General features: G+C 34.9%; 2 protein-coding genes across 3 annotated transcripts in view; one reads left to right on the forward strand and one right to left on the reverse strand.

Annotated features, from left to right (window-relative positions):
- LOC112045836 (uncharacterized) overlaps positions 1-5,337 on the forward strand; it is a 47,511-nt gene extending 42,174 nt beyond the window's left edge. For both annotated transcript variants that reach the window (XM_024082185.2, XM_024082186.2), the window contains exons 20-28: positions 130-424; positions 556-688; positions 1,321-1,489; positions 1,807-1,846; positions 2,353-2,485; positions 3,011-3,167; positions 3,358-3,480; positions 3,919-4,414; positions 4,624-5,337. In XM_024082185.2, coding sequence (XP_023937953.2) covers positions 130-424; positions 556-688; positions 1,321-1,489; positions 1,807-1,846; positions 2,353-2,485; positions 3,011-3,167; positions 3,358-3,480; positions 3,919-4,340 — 1,472 coding nt within the window. In that variant the 3' untranslated portion in view covers positions 4,341-4,414; positions 4,624-5,337. The remainder of the gene's footprint in view (positions 1-129; positions 425-555; positions 689-1,320; positions 1,490-1,806; positions 1,847-2,352; positions 2,486-3,010; positions 3,168-3,357; positions 3,481-3,918; positions 4,415-4,623) is intronic.
- Positions 5,338-5,550: 213 nt separating this feature from the next.
- On the reverse strand, positions 5,551-25,650 carry LOC112045838 (titin homolog). The gene is made up of 11 exons (XM_024082187.2): positions 25,491-25,650; positions 13,361-14,407; positions 13,093-13,271; positions 12,608-12,889; positions 12,254-12,309; positions 10,242-10,376; positions 9,951-10,165; positions 8,886-9,189; positions 8,158-8,493; positions 7,246-7,537; positions 5,551-6,605 (listed from the first exon to the last, which is right to left on the reverse strand). Exons 2-11 carry the CDS (start codon positions 14,292-14,294, stop codon positions 6,501-6,503), a joined length of 2,838 nt encoding a protein of 945 aa, XP_023937955.2. The 5' UTR covers positions 14,295-14,407; positions 25,491-25,650; the 3' UTR covers positions 5,551-6,500.
- Positions 25,651-26,266: the final 616 nt, after the last annotated feature.

The following is a 26,266-nucleotide window of genomic DNA, read 5'->3' on the forward strand; positions in this document are numbered from 1 at the left end:
TTGATTAGCCACTTGAGGATAATTTATGTTTTGGATATTTACAGTATATGTTGTAAATTTCTTCCTATCTACGCAATTTCTACCGTGGAAATACATATTAGACATGTTTGTAAATTATTCTATTTTCAGGTGATGAACTTAGAATTTCAGCAATCGTTGAAGCATACCCGTCTGTCGGTGTAACTTGGTACCGAGATGGTGTCAGACTTAGACCCAGTCGACGAGCAGTTATGACATTAGATCGTGATGGACAAATTGAGTTGGCACTTGCGTCTGTAGCTACACGGGATGCTGGTGTATATACATGTACAGCATCCAACGAAGTAGGAAGAGCTTCTACCTCCGGTAAGGTGGAAGTTGTTAGAGGAGAATCCACGAGTGAAACTTCGAAAGTGCCACCAATCGTTATTAGCCCCGATGTACCGTAAGTTTTTTATTGCTTTTTTTAGGTAACATAACTACATATTATTATTATTTCGCGTACCCTCTACTTTTTGTCGCTAAAATATTGTAGACTACACTAGTTTATAATACTGAAGAAAATACTTGTTAAAGGTACTCAAAAGAGCCAATGTTCATAAGAAAACCAAGGTCCAGCGAGGCGCGTGAAGGAGATACCGTTTTATTGGAATGTGAGGTCATTGGCGATCCTAAACCAGAGGTTTACTGGTTACGTGACTTTTTAAAGGTAAAGAAACTCAAATGACTCATCAAATTTATTAAACCACCTTTTTGATTATATTCTTCCTCTTGAGTATGTAACATAAAGTTTCGACTAACGAAGCTACTGCAATTAGAACTCAGAACTATGGCATATTCATCTTCATTATCTGGCTATTTTAACAACTCAATAAAGGTTACATCTTCATCATTATCATCATCATTATCAACCCATATTCTGCTCACTGCTGAGCTCAGAATGAGAGGGGTTAGGCTAATAGTCCATCACGCTGGCCCTATGCGGATTGCCAGACTTCACATACGCAGAGAATTAGGAAAATTCTCAGGTATGCAGGTTTCCTCACGATGTTTTTCTTTCCCTGTTTGAGACACGTGATATTTAATTTCTTAAAATGCACACAACTGAAAAATTGGAGGCGCATACCCCGGACCGGATTTGAACCCACACCCTCCGGAATCGAAGGCAGATGTCCACTGGACTATAACAGCTCACTATATATATAACATTTATATGTCTATAGTAATGTATCAAAGTTTTATTTACATTCTCATGATTTTTTTGTGAAAACATAAATTCTTTGTCAAATTATCTAGTGTTTGAATTATAGTTTTTGATGTACATTACATTTCAATTTGCAGCCGGATTATTATAGAGACGCTAGTCATTTCAAGCGGGTCGGCGCAGGGCCTGGATACCGGTTTGAAATTCCTCACGCTAAGTTGGACTACACCGGCGCTTACTCTATAGTAGCTAAAAATGTACACGGAGAAGCAAAGGCGATTATATCACTGCAAATACTAGCTAAAGGTAAAATTAAAGTGTGCTATTTGTTTTTTTGTGGAACTTGTTGAAGAACAGATTTCCCCCGGAGATTAAATTAGTTTCTTAATACAGACTGAGATAGATTTTCTATAGTAAATTGTCGAAGAAGGGGTATTACCGAGAGTATAAAGCCTTAATCATTATTTTTTTGTCAAATCTACATGTAGTTCAACTGCAAGCTTCTCGCATGAAGTAGTAGTGAAATTGTCCGCTCTCCAGCCGCACATTCTGAGAATGCACTTAATGGTGCAAGTAAATAAGTATAATGGTATATTAATTGATTACCTAACTTTTATCCACAGATCTTACATGCAGCGATGATTCGCATAATATTCGATACGGGTAAGTTCATATAACTGATTTCTTTTTAATTATCATCGTTTTGCTTTGTTTTATTTCTGGGACTTAGTTGACAAATTATGTAAGGGAAAACACAGACCCTTAAGCCACGGGTATATCTAGTAAAAAGATCAGTGTCATTGTAAAAACTACTGAATGTATTATCTAAATAAGTATTTCTTATCCATGTGATGTGATAGCCCAGTGCATATGATCTCTGCTTTGGATTCGGAGGGCGTAGTTTCGAATCCGGTCCGGGGCATTCACCTCTAACTTTTCAGTTGTGTGCATTTTAAGAAATTAAATGTCACTTGTCTCAAGCGGTGAAGGAAATTATCATGCCATCAAACCTGCATACTTGAGAATTTCCTTAATTCTCTACGTGTGTGACTATCACCTCCCATTTTGAAAAGAGTGAGCTGAATATGGGTTGTTGATGATGTGAAGTATTTCATTTATTACTGTTATAATATATTTGATACTCATATAGAAAACATAATTAATTTCAGACGTGTAGATGTGATTCCGCGTTTCGAGAAAGAACTCACAGACATGCTCTGCTACGACGGTGATGCTATTGAATTCGAATGTCGAATATCAGGAAACCCTGAGCCTGATATCAGATGGTTCCATTATACAGAGGTAATTTACATCAGAAATAGTAAGTTCTTCACATTACAATGGCGACTGGAAGTCTTTATGAGAGATTTATAATGTTTGTAGAACAGCAACTTTTAATATTAGTTTTTTTTATACATTGCTGGGCCCAGATTTGACGAATGAACCGTTACAATGTCCAATTTAGTATCATTTACTGGACGCCCGCGTCACTACCCCTACTCTAAGTATCCCATGCCCGTGTGTAGTCACGCGACTTTGTTCGCGTGACTACTCCTACCCTATTCCCTATTCTACCTCTACCCTATGTATTCTATGTCCGTCTCCTGGTTCTAAGCTACCACTTTACCAATTTTCAACCAAATCGGTCTAGCCGTTCTTGAGTTATAGGTAAATGGTGTAACTAAAACGATTTTCTTTTATATAATCTTATAGATTATACAATAATATCAGTTTTAGACTGGTTTAGTTTACACCTACATCATAAGATGCACGATTTCAACAAGAACACATTTTCGAAAATATTAATTTTGTGTGTCATTTTGGTAGGTCGTCCCGGAGTGTGGAGACTTCGAAACGTCCTTTGATCATGGTTCAGCACGACTCAAGATAAAGCAAGTGACAGCAGAAGACGAGGGCACATATATTTGTGAAGCTGCAAACAATATGGGAAAGGCCACTTCTAGTGCTTGCTTAGTTATATACCGTAAGTTCTACGATATCGAAATATTCATCTCATTAAGATAAAAAAAAATATGGAATTGAAATCAGTTATAACAAATTATGAATTTTCGAGTGAATAACGCATGATCCAAATGATATCAATTTTTTTTTCATAGGCAGATAATACTTACAATATCTTTAGGAGGAGTCCATAATTTTTTTGACTTTTCCAGCTCCTGGCGAACCGAACACATTAAGTCAAACGCTGCGCAGGCCGCCCGCACTCCTGTCTGCCGCCTCGACGCCGCGATCCACACCGCGTACTACGCCTGCCAGGTCCCTCTCTAGGACACCAGGTAATATACAGTACCATTCTACGTCATCATTACAATCTCCTAGACCATAACACACGGGGTCGGCATAACATGATCTCCTCTTGCGTTAATTTCTATCATACTTCTACTCATCAGTCATCACGTATTTTATCCTTTTCAACCACTGTGGCGTTCTCTTTGACCTTTCTCTGCTTTCCTCGCATTTTTTCTGCTTTTTATTTGAATTTCATCCTTCAGCGTCAAATGACTATGGGTTAGTATATCACACAGCATGTGGATTGACCTTCCCAAATTGTTGTCACTTTCAATCTTCCCCTATAGATAGTCATTTCTTATTTTATACATTCCAGGCATTCCACACATTTTCTCAATATACGATTTTAATAAAACTAGTGCTAAGTATTTGAAAGTATTTGCTTAGTAGAAGTTATAAAGTTTTCAATTTTCTTTGCTTATAAGGTCCGGATCTCAGAAGACTTGGCAGTCCATCTCGCGAAATCGCTCCAAAGTTCTATACTTATCCATACAACAAAGTAGTAGAAGAAGGTGATACGGTAGTATTCCAATGTGCAGTGAAAGGACTTCCCCCGCCCTGGGCTACGTGGGACAAGGATGGAATAATAATAACTCCGACAGCTAGAATCAGTATTAGAGAAAAGGATGATATGTTTAGAATACTAGAAATTGAGCAAGTCACTGTAGAAGATGTAGGTCTCTATAGAGTCACATTGGAGAATGACTATGGTAGGGCAGAAGCATCAGCGAGATTGGACGTAATATCTCAGACAGGAAAATTTCACGGCAGTAGATCTTATAGTGTTTCTCCTAGAAGATGTCAGAGTTACAGAAGAAGAACGCCTTCTTTGACTAGATATGACTGACAAGGAAAATAAATACATTCATATAAAAGCGGTGAGATAATAAGAGGTGACCAAGAAAGCACTGTTTAGAATAAGTAAGTTTTGCTTGAACTCTATAAAATACTAGCAATGCGAAATGTATGGGTACCCATTTTCCATTGAATAAGCCAAGCGAATATGTTTATAATTTTATTTATACATTTTTTAAAAACTGATGATATATTTATGAAACATTGATTAAAATTGTCTTTGCGTTTTGAGTTGATGTTTGTTCACGTTATTTACAGAAGTGTTCTTTTTTCAGGATGTAATTAATTAGTTAAAGAGGAGGCGGTAGCTGCAGCTGCCAATAATTTATTTGGATTTATTTATTTCAATAAATAGTTTCTTTGCATTTTACGAGTATCACTGTTAAAGTTGATATTATTTAAAATCTTAGTATTTTCAGTACATATAAAAAAAAATGTTATTTATAAATAACGAGCAATGGTAGTTAATGTACTTATTTATTGCACAGTAGTAATTCAGTATACCGTTGGGTAAAGCTTAGTAGTTTGTTGTATCGACGGAATTTTCCGAGATTACACCTAAGTAACGATATATTTTTAGAAAGTCTGATTTGCTCGCCCCTTGCCTTTTTATATAATTTATAAAGTGTTAAGGAAAGTTATTATTGCAAGCATTCTTAGATAGTTCTTCCATTATATGACTTAATTATTTAAAAATATTTAACGATTATATTGTTATCGTACCAGTAAGAACGTAATTTGTTTAGAGAGCCAATTTCTTACATTTTTTATAACAATGTAATTTATATTGGCAGATACAAGATAACTTATTTTATTGTTATCAGAATGAGTTAACTGGTACGCTGGCGATGTGTGGATCGAATCTTTGTTTTCTTCGTAGATATATAGATAAGTACCTATTTTATTGTGCTATACTAGAAACAGTTTGTTAAATCTTAGATAATTCCCAATAGTGCACCCATAATATTAATTAAATTGTATTACGATTTTGTGGTAGTTTTATTCATTTATTTATTTTTTGGAAAGCTTTCCCACCGTTTTTTGGCAGGCTTATGGAATCTTCATCGTTTAAGGCTAAAATCTATCTCGATCACGCCGGCTTTCAAACAAACAAAATCGCATAGTAATCTATTCATTTACTTAGAATCTACAATGCCACACACATACATACAGACAAGCACACCAAACTTATAACAACCCTCTTTGTCTGTCAGAGATTGAACATATTATGAAGACAACAGTACTTTATTGATTTTATTTCTTACACATTAAAATCTATTATTACTTAGTTAAGTACATATAATTACATAGTATGACGTACTTCACGTCATGAATATCATGATGTAAATTGTTATATTATATGGAATACTAATAATTAATAGTCGTCGACTTAGAGTAAAATAATAATGCTATTTGGGAACAGTTACGGTTTGGGTAGAACACCGATATAGGAAAGCTTTTGTGGGGTAGACAGCAAACGGGACGGGACGGGACGGTGACGTGACGATGGCGGCATGGCGGGGAGCGTGCTGACTCCCCTTGCCTTGCGTCTTTCAATACGGGGTAATTTAGATCTAGGACTAGGAGTTCATGATCCAAAGCTGCTAACGAATCTGTCAAAAAATGTAGCCATGTACAGTATCAAACTACTTTACTATCATATTTCTGTCCTGTTCTGTTTGACAGCTAAAATAAAAATTCATAGAACGCAAATTGAGACGTCACGCCGCCCGCCCCTTGTTTACGCTCCTGTTGTATACGAGTACATGTCGGGCGCGACGGCAACGCGAGAACTCTGTGTATCGTGTTCTATATCAAATCAAATGTCACGTCAACGTCGCGTTAGCGTCCCGTCCTGCCGTTGTCTGCCCAAATCATTATAGTTTTAGACTCGAATGCTGTGACCCAATATTACATTATTAAGTTTTTGGCATGTGAAAAAATATTGTTTATTACATAAAATTTTAATCATAAGTTATTTCCGAAACATATACATCAACAAAGTTTAATAAGAAAGAATTAATATCTTAAATTGGTAAGATGTGACTATTTTCGTAATCAGCAGATTTCAAAGCTACACAGTTGCAATAAATACACTATTGTTTATACCAATAGCCGTAATGGTGATAATAAAACTTAAGCTAAGTCTAGACTAGACTCTAGTCGGGCTAGGTGAAACTCGGTCAGCGTCCAGTGTGTTCCTCTGACTGCCCGCGTTACGTAGACGATGTGCCGCTATCATTACATTGCCTGCTCTCTGTTTAAACATAAATTATGTTAGAGGGATCAATACATCAACGTTACAGGATCAGAATTCCAATTCATGGTGAAGTTTAAAGAAAAGAAGATAGATTTGTCCCTACTAATATTATAAATGCGAAAGTAACTCTGTCTGTCTGTCTGTTACCTTTTCATGGCTAAACGGCTGAACCGATCAAGATGAGTTTAAGTACAATGGTAAATAGGATTTTGAAGCAAAACATAGGGTACTTTTTGATCCTAAAATAAAAATAAAACGGGGTGAAATAGGGGTTGAAAGTTGGTATGGAAAGTCCTTAATTTTGAGTTACAGTTTTTAAAATTTGTTCATAAATCATGAAAAAAATACGAAATATAATGTCATTCATGAATTTTTAAGTTCAACCCCTAAAGTGGTGAAGTAGGGGTTTAAAGTTTACATTGAATTTCACGCGGACGAAGTCCCGGGCCGGGCGTCCGCTAGTTCTTAATAAAATTGAATTTTCTATGCATTATTGTGTCAAGTAGTTCTCATTCGCGTTATATCAGAAACTAGCCGACGCTCAAGACTTTCACACAAAACCAAATCAAATCGTCTTTTAAAAATTGAACAATATAAATTAGATGATTGATGAAAAGTTTTAATTTTTTTAACTTACTTGCCATCTAGCTCTATTATTAGCTAGATATGATTTCAGGTTTTGCCTCGTTCGCTTCATATATGCTGATTTTGCACCTTTAGGTGGGCCTTCTATTATCCATCTATGGTTCAGGGCGTCGCCTGCCGTCATACGTCTCTCGGGTTGAAGTATGAGAAGGTGATCAACAAAGTTTTTGGCCAAGTCTGATATATCTTTAAATGCTGATTCATGGTAGTTATAGTTCGCCTTTGTAATGTTTGCTGATCGTTCAGGCCAACTGTCTCCACTAAAAGGCATTACTCCTGACAGTCTACAAAATGAAGGTAGACATTAAATTATTGAATGTAGCAATAATATTTTAACAGCTTCATTTGTATGGGAGTTAATTGAAAATTAATGAGGTCCATGAATAAAGTCCTGGGTCAGATCAATCATAATCTATATATATAAAAAGAGCCGTGATAGCCCAGTGGATAATGATGTCTGACTCTGAAGGAGTGGGTTCGAATCCGGTCCCGGGGCATGCACCTTCAACTTTTCAGTTATGTGCATTTTAAGAAATTTAATAGCATGTGTCTTAAACGGTGTAAGAAAAACATCGTGAGGAAGCCTGCATGCCAGAGAATTTTCTTAATTCTCTGTGTGTGTAAAGTCTGCCAATCCGCATTAGGCCAGCGTGGTGGACTATTGCCCTGACCCTTCTCATTCTGAGAGGAAACTCAAACTAAGCAGTGAGCCGAATATGGGTTTATAATGATGTTGATAAAAAGGGTAGGAGTAGGGTAGTGTAGGGTAGGGATAGGGAAGAAGTGCACAGAAGTCAAAGCGAAGCTTTTACACATTTGTACGCTATCAATCTACCGCCAAGAAGGCTAATCTTAGTCAACATCAAAATAACCGAACATTGTACTAGAAACATTTTTAACTCACAGCATGTAAGTAACCACCCCTAAACTCCACATGTCACAGGCTAAAGTCAGCTGCTCAAAATTTAATACTTCCGGTGCAACGTAATCCCGAGTTCCATATATAGCTCTCACATGGGTAGCGTCTAAAACTCTGGCTAGACCAAAATCTATAATTTTCACTTGTCGAGAATTCGGACTCAGGCAGATAATATTCTCTGGCTTTAAATCTAAATGAACAATTTTGTTACTGTGCAAATATTGCAAAGCCTCGCAGATTTGCCTAACGTAGGGTACTACGTCGAGTTCCTTGATGTGTTCCTCTTCAACTATTCTGTCGAATAATTCGCCGCCCCAAAGGCTGTAAAGTTCGAAAAAAAATATTAAAAGTTCACCCTTAAAAGCTTTTATCTAAGTTGTAATGAGTTTTAAAACAGTTCCCCAAACCAGTTAAGTTCACGTCTAGTAAATTCAATATGGCGAAATCCAAGAGATTGCGGGCTTGTTGTGATCTTTATAAGCAACCCCATTGATAGAAATGAAAGGGAAAGTGTCACACAAACCCTTTCTTTTCTATGCTCGGGAATAATACGAATCAAAAATTAGATAGGTAATTCAAAAAGGCTGTTTTAATTTATGAAAATTTAATAACACGGTTTTATTGTATTTAATTTTATACTCAGAATTGTGGTTAGTACTTCTAGGTACTTAATAATTATCTGTATTGTTATCTTAATAGGTAGCTATACTTACTAATCCATAACTAAGATAAAGGATTCCTTTGCTGTGAATGCACTGTGAAGTTCTACTAGTTTTGGATGTCTTAAAATTTTCAACAATTCGTACTCCCTCATAGCAGTGTCTCTCTTTTTTTGGGTTCTAGTCTTCAAAATCTTTGCAGCATAAAATTCTCCTACTTTATCACAAACAAGAACTACACTTCCAAATGCGCCACAACCAATTAAATCGCCTGTTTTCGTAAAGATTAAATTAAATTCTTCCATAGGTTTAATTTCACATTGTTTGTTCATTCTATAAGAGTCTTCAATGGCTGGCACTGTAAATTATAAAAGCATGTTTAGTAAGTTGAAGTTATATCCGTTTATCGTCTCCAAAAAGTTCAAAAATCTCCTTTTTTTTGTTGGGTGGCTGTACTCCTTTATAACAAGTGAGACATTTACAGATTTGCCAATGCATATCAGTTTGCACATTCTACCGTTGGTGAACTCAATAATGACATAGATGCTTGAAGGCAATTCACACAAGGAGTAGAATTAATTATTTTATGTAATGATATTAAATTATTTTATATCATTACATAAAATAATTAATTCTACTTCTTAAAATATTTAAAAGAGCAACTAATTAATTAATAGCCAGCATTTCTCAGAAGAACCTTCTGGACCGGTGGTACAAATAGTCAAACTTGAGACTAAGGATACTTGAATTTTTGAATTTTAACCTTCTTTATAAATAACTAGCAGACGACCGCAACTACTTGGTTAGGTGATATTCAGTTTTTCAAATCATACAAGAACCATGTAATTTTCTGGAATCAAAAAGTAGCTTATATTTTACTCAGTAGCCCTCTCTGTCTCCCAGTGAAACTCTCATTGAAATCGGTCAAGCCGTTCCAAATATTAGCAGACAGACAGACAAAAAATAAAAATATAATAATTGCGTTTCGGTATTGCGTAAATAACTAAGCTATTAGGAGTTATGCAATACTAAGATGTTGTTTAAAAAGACAACACAGATATTTTAAAAGCTACAGATACTTCTATTTTATTTATATATATTGACCATGTGATTGCTTACTTATACAAACTCTTGATTCATCAGCCTGGTGTTTCGAATCTGTTACACTTATACGAAATTTTATAATTTGTTCTAACGGAGGATCCTTTATCTCTAGCATAGCTAAACTTGAAACTCCTGCTTCTACAAAATGATCACGTACTTTTCCGTATTCAATTTTGTACCATTTTAGCTTAGGTTCGTTTACATCGGTGTTTTTTTCCATTGTGTTAAACCTAAAATAAAGATACTGTAATAAACATATCAAACGTTAATGAATAGAATAATATATATTTCCCGCTTCTTACTTACCATTCCATAATAACAACTTTTGATGTTGGATGTTTCTCATTAGTACAATTTTCGTAGATAGTTATACTATAATCAGGGTTGCTTTCTTCATTTTCATTATTAGTAATTTCAAAATAAAAATTGTCATCATCTAGCCTGAATACACAATAATTTAAAAATTAGTACATATTTAACACAATTGCAGATATAGTAAAAAGGTAGAAAGGCGTACTAAATGGCATAGGTGGGTAAAATAACACAATATATGCTTTTCTCCCAGATTACATGGCTCCACAAATCCGCACGTATAGGTAACATCAAAAGTTCTTGTATACGCACTTGTATAACTTTTTATACAAGGAATAGAATAATATATTTTTCCCGCTTCTTACTTACATTCCATATTAACAACTTTTAATGTTTTAATACTAAAATCCGTTTGATGCGAAGCGTCCGATACATACGATGCGGATATGTGGACGCCTACCATTATCCTGTTCTCACAATGACGTGTAGATGTTAATAACTAGGCAATAACATTAGCGGCTGTTCGTTTCTTTGGTTTTTGCAATGTTGAGTTTAATACAGGTGGATTTTGCTAGTGCTACGAAAATTAACGTTACATATTTTAGCGTTCATTTATATATGTTGGCATTATTCATATATTTTACTAAATAGACCGAGATTATGTAAAATTTTTAAATATACATTTTTAGTTATTTTGATATTTAAAGTTATAAAGTAGACAAAATGAAATAGGTAATTCTTTCTCGGGTAAAAAAGCATTTTGACGGCCTCCGCAGGCGCAGTGGTATGCGCAGTGGACTTACAAGACGGAGGTCCTGGGTTCGATCCCCGGCTGGGCTGATTGAGGTTTTCTTAATTTGTCCAGGTCTGGCTGGTGGGAGGCTTCGGCCGTGGCTAGTTACCACCCTACCGACAAAGACGTACCGCCAAGCGATTTAGCGTTCCGGTACGATGTCGTGTAGAAACCGAAAGGAGTGTGGATTTTCATCCTCCTCCTAACAAGTTAGCCCGCTTCCATTTTAGACTGCATCATCACTTACCATCAGGTGAGATTGTAGTCAAGGGCTAACTTGTACAGAATAATAAAAAAAAAAATAGTAGGTAGCTATATCATGTAACCCGAACTTAGATAGATAGACTTTTAGATAGATGTGATAACAAAGCTATTGTTTAAGTTACTTTCTAAACTGCACTCAATGGCTTTAAAAACAGCTCCTGTAGTCACGTGGCACGTCGATTTCTACGATCTTTATCACGTGACTTATCGATATCAAAAGTCATTCCCATACATTTTTCTAGTTTTCGAAGCGTTTGCGATCGTAGAAAGAGAATCGACGTGCCATTTTGCTACTGTTGCAGGTTTCTGACCTGTTAATCCAAACCGATTTCTAGTTACCAAACTGTGTATTATAACAGTCAGATCAAGTAGAGCCAATTTATCAACAGCAGAACTTTTATAAATAGACTTAGAACTTTAGAATGTCCGTTTCAAGTTGAAGAAAGATCTTCAACTACAATGATAGTTGCAAATAAATCAGTTGTATATAACCCGTCAATCCACATACATTCTCTACTGGTCCAGCATTAGAAATATATACCATCATCTGGTATTTATTTTATTTATTTATTTATATTTTATTGCACAAAACAAAAACAATAACAAAGAAAACATAGATAACAAGTATGTGCAAAGGCGGTCTTATTGCTTACAGGAATATCTACCAGACAACCATGAACAAGATCAAAGGCAACTTATTACAGTTAAATTATGCATAAAATAAGCTTTTATTTGAAATATTAGACAAACTAAATAATTTATGTGAGTATATAAATAACTTAACCCAATTATTAGGTTAACTACGTTCAGGTACGATTTAAAGAATATAAAGCTACTTAATGTTCAAGATTATTATAAATGTTTTGTGGACCCTATAAAAAGCAATGTATCTTTATGAAACTGATAATATTGAATATAAAGGATTATGGAAGTAGGAGTATTTAATCACCTGCAATATGTGATCACCAGTTCTTCTCTGCAAATATTCGTGTCGTTTGTAGAAAGCTGTAGGAAATAATAATATTCAATGAATACTCAATAGGTCGTAAGCTCATTTATGACAAATATTAAATACTTCGATAGATTTAGTCCAATAAAGAAAAGTAAAAACATAGTTACGCAGACATATACATAAATAAAATTTAAGCAATAGTACACATAAATACTCCTAGAACTGTACAGTCCTTCGAATGTAGAAATAAAACTATTCGCAAGAAATTCGCTATAGCTTTTTCAGAATATTTATACAAATGCAATGCCTCATTTTTTTTATAAATCATTCATTCAAGTAATTTTTACTTACTATGGGTTTTTGAATTCCATTTAAAGCGTGCTTCTTGTTTTTAAAAGGAATATTAATTTTAAAATTTCCATTGCAGTAAATGTTGTTCTTCGAAGTCATATTTAATTTTGTTATATTATTTAAAACTGCAGGCGGCACTATAGTTAATACTGTTGATGTGCAATTAATTAAAACTGATGTTCTATTGGGTAACGATTTTCGAAGTTCGCATGTGACTTCACCTGCCATTCCAGGTTTTATTTGTTTGATAAATAAGAAAAAATCTCCACCACTGCTCACTACCTGAAATTGTCATATATTATATTTTTTTGTAGCACAAGATAAACAATAACAAAGAAAATACAATAAACATGGTAAACAAGTATGTGCAAAGGCGGTCTTATTGCATAAAGCATTATCTGCCTAATAAATGAATATATAATAATAATAATATTATAAATGATTATATTGTGAGTATTATCACGTAAGTAAACGAATTTACTTACGTTAAATCGGTGGTTTGTCCGTTCTACCCTGTAATGACCAATGTACCAAACAACGTAATAAAATTTTGGATCATCCAAAAAGAAACTACAAGTTAATGATAATTTAGATCCGATACATGTTACAACTGGCAATAAAGGTGTTCTCAATTTAACTGAACTTAATTTGTCTGGTTGAGAATCTGAAAAAGAAGTTCGTTTATTTTTTCATTTCATTCATTTTGAATTACAAAATAATAAATGAAACACATAAAAATCCAATAAAACTTACGGTTTACAGTTAAAAAACAGCTTGATGTATCTGTATGACCAGTTATTTCATCTCTCATTAGTATGGAATACTCGCCACCGTCTTTCACGGAAGCACTCTTTATTCTCAAACAAGTGTATCTATTATTATAATATTCTGTGACTTTATTATCTTGTTTTTCAAGAGTTATTCCATTCTTACACCAATGTATTACGGTGTTTACATCATACGTGATTTTGCACATAAGTCGTACGTCCTCTCCTTCATTAATTTCGAGTTCCTCTTGCAATGGCTCATCTATACTTGGGACAACTTCACTACTGTTTATTGTATCGAGGTCTGTATTCAAGACAATCACATTTGCAAAACTTGATGCGATACCATATTCTGAATTACATACCACATGATAAATACCAGTATCTGTCTCTTTGGCACACAATATAGAAAGTGTCGTAGTTTTTTTATCATTTAATACAATAGTACGTTCATTTGGTAGTAATGGTCGATTACTCTTATACCAAACATATTCATCTGAGGACTCGGCGTTAAATGTTGCTTCTAACTCTATGATATTGCCTACTAATACTTTTGTGCACCTCAAATGCCTTGAAGCATTAAAACACCATGACTTTGGACTAATATAAATTACATCATTATTTTGCATGTCTTTTATCTCTCTGACATATAGATTTGCTTTAGAAAATATTTCTTTCCCATTATTATTTAATAAAATAATGTATATTCCATAATCCTGTGTAATAACCGACGTTATCTCTAACCTATGCCATTTTCCGTCGTAGCTTATTTTAATTCTACGTGTTGCTTCTATTTGTTTTCCATCTTTATACCATTTATATGAGATACACCTTCTAGAGCAGTCACTTACTTTACATTCAAAGACAATAGATGTGTATTCATCAGTCACAATATCACGTAAGGGCACTTCTATTTCCATATTTGTTTCGATTAATTTATTACTATTATTAAAGCTATTTAAAGCTGAGTTAAAATAATCATTATATTTTCAGTTTAGTAGTAGGTGTTGTACCTACTATCAGAATCAGTCTTCTGAAAAAGTAAATCAATAATTAACATTTAGTTTATGTTTAAATAAAATTTAAATGTCATAAAATAATTAATTATAGGAACGTCTAATCTATGTGTAGTTTACTAGATATACGAAAAATACGTAATTGACTAATATATCTACAGAAAAAGGAACACTTAAATATGTCGTTTAGTCACAAATCTTTTTCTAAGTGAGATAAAAATGCTTAAGTACAAAAATGTACGAGGCATTTGCCCTGAGTCATACAACTTTAAGGTCATACAAGGTGACGTATCACTGGGCAACTCCAAAAACACTCGTCGTGGCGACCTTCTGTGCACACCCTGCCACGCAATAAACATGTAGATGTAAGATAGCTAAATTTTATTTTGAATGTCATAAGAGTATTTTGTGGATGAATTGAGATATGTTTTTTGTTTTACCTTATATAATTATGAAGAGGTAAAGTTTGTGAGTTTGAGGATTTAGGGTATTTTTTCGCGTACAACGCGGCGTGTCGGCTTGTTTCATATAAATATACGTATGGATTCATAAGAGAAATTACGTGGAGTTGTTTTTTCTATATCTGTTTTTATTAAGCTCAATAAAATTCTACTTCTAGTTATAATGTTTTTGTAACAAACTCAATAATTATTGGTACATTCATCCAAGAAAAAATATGGTAAACTTCCCTCCGCACAAAGAAATGAGCTGCAAACTTCTATAAACCAAAAGTTTCTTTAAAAATATGTTTCCTCCATGCTTCAATATTATCCTAACTAGGCGGCCTGTCATGGGCCATAATCTTCGATCCCCTTTATAGTTATTTATTAGAAAACTTATTTGCTGTTGGCAAATTGATTACGACATACAACGCTATATTAGGGACAACCATTTTCCAAGAGAGTGGAAATTTTAGTTGTTACTTATAGGTATCTGTTTGTTCAAAACACATTGGTAGGGTACCCTGAATTAAAAAAATAATTGAATACATAATCCACGTTTATACGTAAACTGTATATGGTAATCAGACATTGATATTACAAGTAGGGTAAAACAAGTTTAGCATATCCGATTGGAGGTTTATTTTTACTTTTCACCTAATGAGGAATGAACCAGCGTTGTTAATGTGTAATGTCTTAGTTAGGGTTCTAGATAACGAGTACATTTTAGTAGCTCATTTAAAAGGCAAAACAAGACTTAGTCATCGCGTGTCCTACCTAGAGTCAGAGGTAACATTATACCGTGATCATTGTTACTTTATAATAATTACTTATTCCCCACAATCATTGAATACAATTATTATGTTACTGTAATGTTTTTGTAACTTAAGTATATTGAGAACTAGCAGACGCAACGCGGTTTGACCCGTAGTATACATTCGCCACAAGGCAATTACTGTCAGCTCACTCAGAATACATAATAATCATCATAGGCTTTTAAATCAAAATGATGTGAACGAAAGTGCAGCTTGTAAACTTAAAAACCTACTTAAACGACAACGCGCAACAACACGACCTAACCCTAGTTGTTAAAACAACTTACATAAGGCTTGCTAATGAGTCTCGAAATTAACGTTTTGCCACTGGTGTTAAAAAGGTTGACGTTTTAATCGTCGCAATTATCTTTCGTACCAAACTGCACGTGCCCGTTGATAAATACATTTATACGGCTATGAAATCAAAGCTATTATTTGCTAATTTTAATCCTTGAATATTATAGCTGAATATAGTTTCAAACGCTATTATTAGATTGAGAAAGTTATTCTTCTAACAGTTATCTATGTTAATTTAAAGGATATAAGTTGAATTGTTTTAGTTCTGGATCGATACTAAATCAGCAATTATGAATTGGCTTAGCTACTTAATTCACTAGGCAGTTTTCAAGAGCAAATTGACGCTGACATAGTGCCGTCGGAGGCCGTGAGATTGTTGTTGTGTGGCTCAAAAGATAGGCGTCAGCGATTTGCAATGGACCAGCAGACGTCCGTAGTTCCCGTTTCCGTCAGAAATATAGACTATGAGACTTATATTAAGCTACTTTAATATAAGTCTCAGTATAGTGGTAGAAGAATCATCAAATTCAGAAAATCCAGAGATTACCCCTAATTAAAAACCCAGAAAAACGTTCCTGGTAATCATCTATTTGATATTTTAAAACGAGTAAATCTTTTAGGTCAATATTACACAGGTTTACAATAAATAATAGATAAAACGCAAATGAAAAATAGGATTTTTGGAGTTATTGAATATTATTTTCCTGAGCTGATTCAATTCTTTATTGGATTTTAGATATCTGACTTTTGTCATATATCACGGATTAGACTACTGTATACTGACACTATGTTTTTAGTGTTTTGTTTGTATTATTAATTAAGTGGAATTAATATTTAATAAGGAGCTATTAACACACAAAAAAGAAAAAGAAGGTCGTCAGAAAAGGAGATGGAGAGACGTCTTCTCACAAACGAGTGGCACGGCCTGGATGCGTACAGCCCGAAACAGGAAAATATGGAAAGATTTGGGGGAGGCCTACGGCGTTCAGGCGACTTGTATCTAGTGTAATTATTTCTTTTTTATTAACGTTAGATTGTAAGTTAAAATTGTAAAACGATACTTGAATAAAGGCTTTTTATTTATTTATTATTTATTAACACACAACACTCGTAAAATAAAATGTAGTATATCGCATATTCTTTTGTATTATACCCTTTTTATGAACCGAGCCAAATAGCTGCACTTATATGGACGTACTCGCCGTCAGCGGTGATTGTGCCCGTGCGGTTATATCACACCGGCAGCGTGCGTAATGAAATCTTCGCAAAATAATAAGAGCTTTTATCTTACTACCCTACGCGTCGTGGTTCCACCCGCGTAGTTCCCGTTCCCATGGGAATACATAGATAAAATATAGCCTATGACACTCATAAATAACGTGGCTTTTTAATAGGAAAAGGACTTTCAAAACCGGTTTAACAGGTCCAGAGAATGATTACCCCTTACAACTTTACTTCTTTATAATATTAGTAAGCATCATCATTTTCAGCCGATGGACGTCCACTGCTGGACATAGGCCTCTTGCATGGACCTCCAAGCATAACGATCTCGACCAACACTGCGCTTTCCGGTGCGGGGTCGCCATTCCAACACCTTGGGACCCCAACGTCCATCGGCTCTTCGAACTATGTGGCCTGCCCATTGCCACTTCAGCTTCGCGACTCGCTGAGCTATGTCGATATGCATTAGTAAGTATAGAAATCTTCAAATATGCAATTGAAAAAATGTATACATATATTTATTACTACAGCTTTATGAATTAAAAATTTCGGCGCAGCGGGAATTATTTATTCATATACCTAATTAGTGATTATTTTTTGTTTTTAAAAAGTTATAATAAATATTATAACTTTTTAAAAAATTTTCATGAGAATAAAGTATAAGGTAAAGTATGAAACGGTGCATACTTAGTATTAAAATAGGTACAGTTCTATTATAAAACTAATATGCGTATTTTAATAACACCTATTATTCAACCGTTTAGTTTTCATAATGTATTGTATTTTCATACATGATGTCTAGTTATACATTTTCATGTGTGTTTAATAGTTAAAACATAATATTTAATTATACATTTAAGTCACACATTCATGTTTAGAAGGAAAATAAAACACGACTTATGTAACAAATTAGGTAGATATAATTCTGATTATGGGTTTACAAATTACCTATATCATCATCATCATCATTATCAATTATCAACCCATATTCGGCTCACAGCTGAGCTCGAGTCTCCTCTCAGAATGAGAGGAGTTAGGCTAATAGTCCATCACGCTGGCCCAATGCTGATTGGCAGACTTCATACACGCAGAGAATTGAGAAAATTATCTGGTAAGCAGATTTCCACACGATGCTTTTCCTTCACTGTTTGAGACACGTGATATTTAATTTCTACCTGATATTAAATGAGTGAGAGAGGTAGAAATTAATTATCTCGTGTGAGAATCTGCCAATCAGCATTGGGCCAGCGTGGTGGCCTCCCCTCTCATTCTGAGAGGAGACTTGTGCTCAACAGTGAGCCGAATATGGGTTGTTAATAATGATGATGATAAATATGAATAGGGCTAACTGCGCACTGTGGGATTTATATGTACACATACAACTCGTAGGTACGTAATGCTTGAAACGTGTCTTGCATGTGTTATATATTACCAACCTAAAGGCACAAAAGGTATTCACATTCTAGGTGAGTACAGAAATCTGCCACAAAAGAAAGAAGCCGATGATTCTGTATATATTTTTTTCTTACTTTATTTTCTTAATTGAAAAATAGTAATGTATATTTTGCAAAATCATCCTTATTTCGTAATAAGAAATTGAGAAAAGGATCAGGTACATAAACAGGCACTTTTAATAGGCTACAATCATGCATGCCCCGGTTTCAGTTGTGTGCATTTTAAGAAATTAAATAACACGTGTCTCAAACGGTGAAGGAAAACACCGTGAGGAAACCTGCATACCAGAGATATTTTTTAATTTCTCTGCGTGTGTGTAGTCTGCCAATCCGCATTGGGCCAGCGTGGTAGACTATTGGCCTTACCCCTCTCATTCTGAGAGGAGACTCGAGCTCAGCAGTCAGCCGAATATGGGTTGATAATTGATAATGATAATGATGATATAGGTAATTTTTAAACCCATAATCCCCTGGCCCATCTATAGGCCATAAATTCCCATAGGCCCTGTACTCGGGGGCCCCGTATCATTGATACGGCTAATACGGCGGTAGTTACGCCCCTGATGTGTGCAGAAGCTCTACCATTGTTTATACCAACAAATATGCACAATTTTTAGATAATAACATGCTATTGCGTTGGAAAAGGTAATGTAAACACGTTTACCAACTCTTGTAATGCTGGTGTGTGGTGTATATATATTTGTAGTTGTTTTATATTCTATAGGTATTGTTTGTTGGACACGCAATACTACACAATACCGAGACTAGTTAATCTTTTCGTGGGCTAGCATCACGATCGTCTATTGTTCCCTCATAAGACCTTTTTACATGATACGTGATTTAATATATCCTCTTCATAGCGCTGAAACACTTAATTCTGCTTAAGGTCGCCATTGATGGTCAATTATTCTCACGTTTCTGAGGAGCAAACGGTAGTACCCACGCGGCATACTATTTAAGTCATGTACGCAGTGACCAACACACGATCAAATATAGTCGTGCGTGCTACAGAAATGTGAGAATAATTGACCGTCTGTGGCTAGCATTATATCATGTTAAATGCGTATTTTATGCAAATATTCAACTTCATCAAGAAATAAAACCAGGATTTCCAACGTGTAAAGTATCGAGTATCTAGCAAAAACTATTTTTTGACAAAACTGCACGCGGTGTGAAAATTATATTTAAATTGTTTATGTAGTTTAGAAGTCCATCGAGGACGTGACGTGACACGTAATTTATATATATTAAGACATGGATTCTTTTTTTTTTTAATCACGTAGGATCACGGTCGAGACCTATCATGTTATCGAAAGAAAAAAACGTGTTACCGCTATAAAGGCGTGTAATGATTCATGATTCAGGTTTGAGGGCTATTGTAATTGGGTACCTACATACTCGCGTGAAATGCATTACAGGCTGTGAGTCGGCGATAGCCAGACATACTTCATTTTAGGAAATATAGGTAGGTATAGGTAACCGTTTCTTTTGTTTTTTGACGGTCTCCGTGGCGCAGTGGTATACTAGACGAAGGTTCTGGGTTTGATCTCCGGCTGAGCCGATTGAGGATTTCTTAATTGGTCCAGGTCTGGCTGGTGGGAACCTTCGGCCGTGGCTTATTGCACCCTACCGGCAAAGACATACCGCTAAGCGATTTAACGTTCCGGTACGATGTCGTGTAGAAATCGAAAGGGATGTGGATTTTTATCCTCCCCTAGCAAGTTAGCCCGCTTCCATCTAAGATTGCATCATCACTTATCATCAGGTGAGATCGCAGTCAAGGGCTAACTTGTAAAGAATAAAAAAAAAAATACAACCGACTTCAAAACCTAAAAACGTACCCACTAAACTAAAAAGCGAAAAATAACATAATAATACGTTCTACCTGCTGATCAGTATGAAGGCGGTGCTATCTCTAGTATAAAATATCGTTGCTTCCCAAAATGAGGTATGTCTGGCTATCGCACACTCTCAGTCCAATAAGAAAAAAGAAAATAAAATATTTAAACAAAGTTTTTTTTTTTATTCTTTACAAGTTAGCCCCTGACTACAATCTCACCTGATAGTAAGTGATGATGCAGTCTAAGATGGAAGCGGGCTAACTTGTTAGGAGGAGGATGAAAATCCACACTCCTTTCGGTTGCTACACGACATCGTACCGGAACGCTAAATCGCTTGGCGGTACGTCTTTGTCGGTAGGGTGGTAACTAGCCACGGCCGAAGCCTCCCATCAGCCAGACCTGGACCAATTAAGAAAACCTCAATCGGCCCAGCCGGGGATCGAACCCAGGACCTCCGTTTTGTACATCCGCCGCGCATACCACTGCGCCACGGAGGCCGTAAAAAAGGAGGTTAAATTCGACACTCAGCGAGATTATGACAATTTTGCACATTTGTCCGCCTCAGTTTTGATGCGATAGTGCCCTATCTCTAGTAAAAAATATCGTTGCTTCTCAAAATGAGGTATGTTTGGCTATCGCACACTCTCAGTCCAATAAGAAAAAAGAAAATAAAATATTTAAATAAAGTCAACAAACAACATGCACGTCAAAATCCCACTTTTAAACAATCCACTTGGAACTTTATCAGTTAATGTATACCTACCTACGAAATTTTTAAAATCACTAAAACATGTTTGAAGCATAAAAAAACGTTTTTATCGTCTACTAAAAGGGTGATTAGTGAAAAGTGTGTGGCCATACTGAGGCACTGGATACACACGCCTGTGTGCGGGATGAGTCAGTCTGTAGGATATTTTAAGTAAGTAGGTATTATCCATAAATATGTTTCTCTTCTCTACTCTTTTTATTTTTATTTTTTTGTTTAATTTTTTATGTTTGTATATAGATTACTAATATATTCGTACATTATAAGTTACAAGCAGACGCCCGCGACTTCGTCAGCGTGGAATTTAGTTTTTCACTAATCCCTCGGGAACCATGGATTTTTCCGGGATAAAAAGTAGCCTATGTGTTAATCCAAAGTAAAATCTATTTCCATTCCAAATTTCCGCCAAATCGCTTCAGTAGTAGCGGCGTTAAAGAGTAACAAACATCCAAACAAACAACCATACAAACTTTAGCGTTTATAATATTAGTAGGATGATTGTCTTTGTACACTAACAACTATGGGTCAAGGCCTGAAATAAACATATTTTATTTTATTTTATTTTTAATTTATATTTAAAAGCTGTTACAGCTGGGACATTCGAATTATGTAGTTAGGTACCTACTATAGTATACTACACTCCGGATCAAAGTCAGAGATAATATCAACTGGGCTATCTGCTACTGGGCTATATGGCTCACTTTGCGTTTGTTACTTAGTATATACTCGGTACCAGGTAGGTATATGCGTGTACGTAAGTAATTCAGCTATGAGCTGTGAAAGCCGTGATGTGATCTCTGCCTTCGATTCCACAGGGTGTCCGGGGCATGCACATCCAACTTTTAAGTTGTGTGCATTTCAAGAAATTAAATATCACGTGTCTCAAACGGTGAAAACCATCGTGAGGAAAGCACCAGAGAATTTTCTTAATTCTCTGCGTGTGTGACTGTAAAGTCTGCCAAATCGCATTGGGCCAGCGTGGTGGACTATTGGCCTAACCCCTCTCACTCTGAGAGGAGATTCGAGTGTGTGTAGTTAGCCGATAAGGGTTGATAATAATGAAGAAATTCAGAAAAACGCTGCGTGACGAGTTTCTATTTTAATTTATACCTATTACAAAATATTAAATGTAGGTAGCTACTTTTTAACAAATAGCCGTAGCGAAGTAGTTATGTATAAACGTGAAGGTATTTGGTATTAAATTATTTATACCTAGGTAAGTATTTTCTTATCACATCACAATACCTGCCTTACCTTATCAAACAGTTCAAATCAGTTGTATTATGGTCTCGGTCGTATTATTATAGGAAATAGAAATAATAAACTTATTTACAGCAATACTATTTAAGAATATCAAAACAGAAATACCTATTATAAACAGAAACACCCTCTATATCTGTTTTGCTGTTTCATCATCATCACTAACTGCCTCTAGACAATGATACCTAATAAAGTTGTCTCAGCCATTGCATAAATGAGTCCGGAACAAACAGACAAAATTTTTAAAACATTTCTTACGATCTTCTTATTATCTTGAGAAAACAGTAAATTACATACAGACACATAAATTTTATTTAGTTCCCGTTCATATGAGATAAAGGGAATAAATTAAATATAGCCTGACACTCACAATGTGGCTATCTAGTGGCAAATCAATTAGGCCATTAAAATGTTACATGTGCTTTGCATTTTTTAGAGGACTCAGTTTTATTTTTGGGACGTGTGTGTAATTTAAGGCAAAAACTTATTTATACACATTTGTAGGCAAAACAATTTGCTACTAATTATGACTACAAATTTTTTGTAAGACGCATAGTTTCCGAGATATTTCGAAAAAGTGTTTTCATGCCTTTTTTCAAAATGGCGGCCGGGGGATAAGGATGGCGATCCCGAAAACTTGAGGTTAAGCTTCTATTGACCTCCCACATATGTCCAAAAAATATAATTGCGTCCTTTAAAAAACGGTTCATAAGTTGTAACATTTCAATGGACTAAAATTTCACTAGATCCAGAGATTACCCCCTACCCTTCAACTCTTTATAATATGAATAGGTATATAGATATATTATGAAGTAGAAATATTAAGAAGTAGTATCTTTATTAAATAAAGCTATCAGTATTTCGCTTTTAAAGTGGACCTATAACTAAAACCAATATCCGCGACAGACTCATTATGTAAGTACATTGCACAATTCCGTACAACATCTTCTAGGTCGAAGTAAACACTGATTCAGTAGGCACCTACTTACAATAACATCTGTCTTTTTATTCTTCTTAACAAATTTTACATATTTCACAATTCTCTAAGAATAGTCAAAAGGTGTCCCTACAGGCAAAAATGATATTGAGAAAAACTTGTGCTAACGCTTCTAGTGAAAGTTGGTTAAGGCAGGAGAAGTATACCTACAACTTAAATTAATCCAGTAAAGATGACAGTATTGAGGAGTTGAATGGACATGTAATGCGTAGAGAGGAAAGTCATATTACTAGAAAAATGTTGAATCTGCAAGTGGAAGGTCATAAGGCCAAAGAGAGGTTGGATTGTGTGAAAGAGGACATGTGTGTAAAAGGAGTTGATGATGAGTTGACGAGTAATAGAGACGAATGGAAAAGATTGACATATTTTTCCGACCCCATTTAAGTGGGATAAGGGTAAGGAGATGATGAGAGAGGATGAATTAATTTTGGTGGTCTCCTAACAAAAGGGTAAATAAGGCGACGGTGAATGGAAATTTCTTGAAGTTACAAAAATGCTTGCCCTCTTGAAATAAATGAATTTTGGTATTGATTAATCAAAATGGATTTGAAAATGTTGGACGGCGGATGTTTCTGGACCAAGTCCAGGACGTTATAAATAAACTGAAGGCTAGGTAAAAATTGCACTAAGTCCAGGAATTTGCATGAAAGGATATAAGAGAATGAAAGAAGCGACGCAAGGGAGATACCTAGTGGAGACAGATAGTAATTCGAAGGACGTATTCTCTGTATAAATTTCTTTCGGCATATGCCGTAAGCACCTGCCTATGTGCATAATTAGCCAATTAAACGTGATAAGTATGTAAACAGCAGTTACTGTGCCCATTAGTAATAAACGGAATAACATTAATTTGTCATTTATATATCAAGGTATTAAGTTTACGATATAACTTATAATAGCAGACGCCCTGCGTTTTCATTCGCGTAGTTCCCGTTCCCGGGTAAGACATATAACGGACGTCCGCGACCTTGTACGCGTGGAATTCAGCTTTTTACAAATCCCGCGTGAACAATAGGCTTTTCCGTAAGCACTTGAGAAAACATAGCTAGTTTAAAGTCACAGAAAGATACTTCAATTTTATATAGAATGTATTGATAATCTGGACAGGGGTGAGCCGATAATATTTTGTATTTACAGTTTTATCTTTATAAATCTGCTTAAAAGCAGTCCACATAACTGCTTTTCTCGGAAACCGTGACAAAGGGTGATAAACAAAAGCTTTTTGGTTACTTATAAACTACCATAACAAATTATTTAATACGAGTTGACGTTACATATGACCATAGAAACCGATGAAAGTGCCTACTTCTTACCTACTTTGCACGCAAAATCACAATTCAACAAAAAGAAAACCAAGTTACTAAATATCTCATATCTTAACATGGTAGGTATTACTCAAAAAAGTAAACATTTTACTCTACAATATTTGAGAATCAGCATTATAATATTATCTATAACGTATATTACATAATAAAATATATATATTTAACCTGACGACCTACCTTTTAACATTCTGAACTCCTAAGCAAAAAACGCAAAGTAGGTACATACTTTGTATGAAGTTGTGCTAGGAAAAAAGAGCGTTGAAGTGCTTACGTTTATAATTTTATACGCAAGTGAATGTTGGAATATTAAATAATAATTTATTTTATTTTTCATTATTTTAACGCTATTATCAATTTAAGTGGCCTGATATGAACATCGATTTCATTGGAGCAATTTTCAAATTTTAGATTAAATAGTTTTTTTTATTAAAGCATTTAAATATTTATATATAATAGCTTTCACTATAATTATAATCCTTATCAATCACACATATCTAACGATTCAATCGAACAGTCCACCATACAGTACAGTACAATCGTCAGTACACTTTTTACGTTACTTCATTTATACTACTTAAAAATTTACCTGTTGCTGAATCAATTAAAAATATAACACAACAATACACACATGTTTATATATAAATGTATAAAAATAAATATGTGAAACACATTTGGTATGCTTACATGAATCGTGAAGTTGTAGTTGTTTGAAAAACTGGACACACAAGTGACTCTCCGTCCGAGGTTCGGCACACGAATGTCTGTACTCTGTACTATGAGTGCGGAGTATGGAAGTGGTAAACGGGTGACACTCGGATAATATACGTGTCTCCGACATAGTAAACCTACTCGTTGAATCAATCAATCTTGAAAGACTAGAGCGATAACTGCATAACGACACATGATTTAGGATCCTACTTTCGTTTATACTATCGCTGTCATATTGTCCAGTAATTGTTTCGTTTAACTGATTGATGAAGTAGAATGTAGTGTAGACTTTGTAATTAAAAAAACCGGACTCGCACGGGTTTCGTACAAACATTTCTTCGTTGGAAATCGAAAACAACTTAAAAATAATTAAAAATCGATACTCCTCCACATGACACGTTTAAAATTCAAAATTTTGGGCCGCTGTTCCTCGCATAAAGATCCTGTTTTGACAGGCAGATGGACAGACAGTTATTAATTATGATTCCGTTTTTTTCCTTTATATGTATGTACGGAACCCTAATAAATTAATTTTGGGACAAACTTGTTTTTATCTAACTGCGCCAAGTAAGTGAGGCGGGTTATGTCTCTCGAATGTTTGTACCAATTGATATTATTTAAGTCTATAAATTAGCAAAAAGAAATTTAAAAACGCGGTCAAAAATGTATTTTTAAAATTATAAGTGAACTATTTATCTTTATGTATATAAATAAAAATAGACCTTCGAAATAGGGTAGTTACTAAACTAATA

The sequence above is a fragment of the Bicyclus anynana genome, chromosome Z (genome assembly GCF_947172395.1).
Source record: "Bicyclus anynana chromosome Z, ilBicAnyn1.1, whole genome shotgun sequence".
NCBI lineage: Eukaryota > Metazoa > Arthropoda > Insecta > Lepidoptera > Nymphalidae > Bicyclus > Bicyclus anynana.